Source organism: Rhincodon typus, unplaced genomic scaffold (genome assembly GCF_021869965.1).
Source record: "Rhincodon typus isolate 14 unplaced genomic scaffold, sRhiTyp1.1 hic_rhity00001260, whole genome shotgun sequence".
Lineage (NCBI taxonomy): Eukaryota > Metazoa > Chordata > Chondrichthyes > Orectolobiformes > Rhincodontidae > Rhincodon > Rhincodon typus.
This window is the reverse complement of record NW_025966898.1, coordinates 6,796-10,890: the sequence shown is the minus strand read 5'-3', so window position 1 is coordinate 10,890 and position 4,095 is coordinate 6,796. Positions and strand designations below refer to the sequence as shown.

The window sequence follows — 4,095 nt, the reverse complement described above, 5'->3', positions numbered from 1 at the left end:
TACGGCGCCTTACAGTGCCCCGCTCCCTCGGCACCGTCCCTGGGCAGTGTGGGAGTACAGCGCCCCGCTCCCTCGGCACTGTCCCTGGGCAGCGCGGGAGTAAGGTGCCCCGCTCCCTTGGTCTCACGAGAGACGGAGGGGTCTGTGGACGCTCGTCACCCACACCCCACGCGCGCTCCCCCCCACAACTCCCTCCACCACCCCCAGCCCGCCCCAGCAGAGGGCATTGACATGTTCCCCAGGGGCCCTCACCTTGTGGTCTCGCCCATCTACCTCGTACACAGAGATGTTGGTTTTGCGATAGATCTCTTTTCCAGGCGGCTGTCTCCACTGGCACTGTGACTGTGGGAAGGAGACAGGGCGACAGGGGTAGAAAAACACACAGGGAGAGGGAGAGGGAGAGGGAGAGACAAAGAGAAAAACACAGAGGCACAGGCTCAGATAAAGAGAGAAGGATTGATAGAGAGAGGGAGGGAAGAGAGTGTGACAGATGGAGACAGAGGGGAAGAGAGAGAGAGACAGAGAAAGAGAAAGAAACACAGAGACATATACTCAGATAAAAAGGGAATGATTGACAGAGAGGGAGAGAGAGAGAACACGAGCGAGGGAGAGAGAGAGAACGTGACAGAGAGAGAGAGAGTGAGAGTGACAGAGAGACAGAGAGAGAGAGAGAGAGAGAGAGAGAGAGAGAGAGAGAGAGAGAGAGAGAGAGAGTGTGAGAGAGAGAGAGAGAGGGAGAGAGAGAAAGACAGACAGGGAGGGGGGAGAGAAACAAACAGTTGAACAGATTAAGCAGCAGCGATGTCCCCAGGGGAGTAACTGTGGGGGTGTCTGGGAGACACGCCCCTCTGCCTCCCGCATGGCGTCCAACCCCACTCCCAGAGACACCCCGTTGGGAAGGAGGAATGGGGGAATTACCCCTCAGGAGGGGCCGTTCGGTGCTCCCCACCTCCACCTCGGCCAAGCCAGCTTACCAAGTGGAAGCGGTAGGTCCTCTCGAACTTCATGTATTTAAGACAGTACTCGCAGACCCAGAGCTTCGGCTGCTTTCCATAATCCTCGGGGAACGGGGAGAAATACCAGGCATCAATCTCGTAATTCCCAATCTGGATCTTATCCACGTATTTTACCTTGGTGATCTGTGTGACACGGGGTGGGGGGAGAGAACGGAGAGACACTGACACACTTTCATAGTCATAGAGATGTGCAGCACAGAAACAGGCCCTTCGGCCCAACATGTCCGTGCCGACCCAAATATCCAAAATTCATCCAGTCCCATTTGCCAGCATTTGGCCCATATCCCTCCAAACCCTTCCTATCCATGATCCCATCCAGATGCCTTTTAAATGCTGTAACTGTACCAGCCCCCACCCACTTCCTCTGGCAGCTCGTTCCATACACGCACCACCCTCTGCGTGAAACAGTTGCCCCAAAGCTCCCTTTTCCCCCTCTCACCTTAAACCTATGCCCCTCTAGTTTTGGATCCCCCCCGCCCTACCCTGGGGAAAAGCTATTCCCCCCATCCATGCCCCTCATGATTTTTTATAAACCTCTATAAGGTCACCCCCTCAGCCTCCGATGCTCCGGGGAAAACAGCCCCCAGCCTCTCCCTGTAGCTCAAACTCTCCAACATCCCTTTTCCGAACCCCTTTCCCGACATCCTTCCTGTAGCAGGGAGATCGGGATTGAACACTGTATTCCCAAAGTGGCCTCACCAACACAGCTGCAACACGACCCTCCCAACTCCCTACGCTCAACGCACTGACCAATAAAGGCAAGCGTACCGAACGCCTTCTTCCTTACCCTTCCTTAAATGCAGTGATCGAAATCGCACACAGTGCTGCAGACAGGGCCCCGACAACTCTCTACACAACCGTAGCAAGACGTCCTGCCTTTTACGTTGCATTCTGCTCACAATGACTGACTATTTACCCCTCCTGCCTCGTGGATCTCAGCTGGTATGACTACTGCGTTGCACATATCAAAGGAAGAAATCGCCTGAAATCCTTCACAATTCTGCAAAGGAAGGCTGACGATTCAAAACCTCAGCGTTGAACAACCCAGGCTCGACAACCGTCGGCATGGAAAGGATTCCACGGGTTCACTCCCCTCGCAGAGAAGAAATTCCCCCTCATCTCCGCCTCTTCTGAGATGGTGCCCCTATGGTCGTCTGCTCTCCCACGTTGGGAAACAACCTCTCCACGTCTCCCCCGCTACCCAGCAACCTCTCCATGAATCTGTTGCCCCAGAGATTAAAACAAAAAGCTCTCCCTGGCTCACCGCAACATTCGACCTGTTGTGTCTGTACTGCACTGGAAAGGGCTAGCTCCATTCTCCAGCCCGGTCTCTGTACCCCTCTAAATTCATCCCCTACAAACATATTCCTGTTCTCTTTTGAAGCCTGGTGTTGGATTCCACCCCCCTGCCTCGGGCAGCTCGCTCCAAATCCTAACAACTCCCTGCGGGAAGTAGTTTCTCTGTATCTCACTCCGAGCTCTCTTGCTGACGGCCTTGAAATTGTGATCCCCGAGTTACTGATGGACAAACTGGTGGAAACAGATTATCCGCTCCTACCCTGCCAAAATTGTTCATAACTCTGTAAGGGGAGGCGATGGCCTAGTGGTATTATCGCTGGGCTATTAATCTAGAGACCTAGGCAATGTTTAGGGGACCCGGGTTCCAAACCCCCTGCGGAAACCGCCATCCTTACCTGGGTCGGGCCTACATGTGACTCCAGACCCACAGCAATGTGGTTGACTCTTAACTGCTCTTTGGGCAATTAGGAATGGACAATAAATGCTGCCTGGTCAGCGACGCCCTCATCCCGTGAATGAATAAAGAGGGAAAAAAAAAGGTCACCTCTGAATCTTCTCTGCTCCAATGGGAATAAGCCCACACTCTCTAATCCTTCCCGGAATCTAAAATCCCTCATTTCTGATATTGTTCGAGCATATCTCCTTCTCTCTCTCTAGAGCTTTAACATCGTTCTGGCCAAAACTGAACACGATACTCCAAAATGTGGTCTGACCGATGATGTGTAAAGATGCAGCATCACTTGCTCCTTCCCCAACAGTTTCAGCTTGCCCGGCCACATTCAATCCCTCAGCTCAGGATTGTACCATTGAGCTTGTGCTGCCCACTTGCGTTTCTTCAACCAAAATGCGGTCGAGCCAGTTAAAAGGTTAATGACCTCTGTGAGGACTGTATCTTTATACCTGACGTTATCTGCGATCGCGGTGCTCATTCGGAAAAGGGCAGCTTTACAACGAAGGGCAGAGAGGAATTGTTCTGTTCTTTTACAGAGCAAGGGAGTGAAACTCACTGGGGGGGGGGGGGGGGGGGGCAGTGTTTACACTGCTGCCTGGCAAGCAACTCACTGGGAGCAGTGTTTACACTGCTGCTTCGCAAGTGGCGGTGGGCAGAAAGGTGCAAAAGGAGATGGCCTGGCTCTCCCGCACGCCTCCAGATTTGAGATTCGGCCTGCAACACGTAGTTGATTGGTTTGGCTGACTGCTCCCCCAGGCCTGGTGGGGACATCAGCCTGACGACAACTCTCTGATTGGTTTCTGCGTAGCCGAACAGGCTCGGAGGGGTCCACTGAGGATGGGAGGTGGCATCTCTGTCGCAGCAGTCAAATATCCGAAACTAAAGAGAGATGGTCGTTTGCTCCTGCCAGTCGCTGCTAAAGCGCTGTCCTTAACCGGTCAATCAGAGATTTCATGAGTTGTGAACCAGTCGCTCCGTGCCTCATGTGCAGAAACGGACTCGAGGAGTGGCGGATAGAAAGAGAGACAAATTCCGATGTTCAGTAACGTTGGGAGCCGGAATGTGATGCCAAAGTACGTGCTGAAGACTTGCAAGATACAGTTTGGTTTTAGGGCTGATGGGGACTTAGGGTGTGGAGAGGAAATGGGAACAATTAGCCACGACTATAACGAACAGCACAGCAGGCTCAAAGGCCTAACACCAGCTCCTAATTTCAAAGTTCCACCTCACTGGGATAGCGTGTTGGGAATCAAACCCCGCTACATCAGGGCTTGTCACAAAATTTAATCACTTAAGGATGCAAAGATTTCCCCCATTTAGAGATTGTAA

The 4,095-nt window shown here is 52.8% G+C and overlaps 1 protein-coding gene across 2 annotated transcripts in view; it reads right to left on the bottom strand.

Moving 5' to 3' along the window:
* The window catches only part of kat8 (K(lysine) acetyltransferase 8), a 14,419-nt gene that overhangs the window by 4,503 nt on the left and 5,821 nt on the right, over positions 1–4,095 (bottom strand). For both annotated transcript variants that reach the window (XM_048592468.1, XM_048592467.1), the window contains exons 5-6: positions 975–1,139; positions 253–342 (exon numbers count right to left, since the gene is read on the bottom strand). In XM_048592468.1, coding sequence (XP_048448425.1) covers positions 253–342; positions 975–1,139 — 255 coding nt within the window. The remainder of the gene's footprint in view (positions 1–252; positions 343–974; positions 1,140–4,095) is intronic.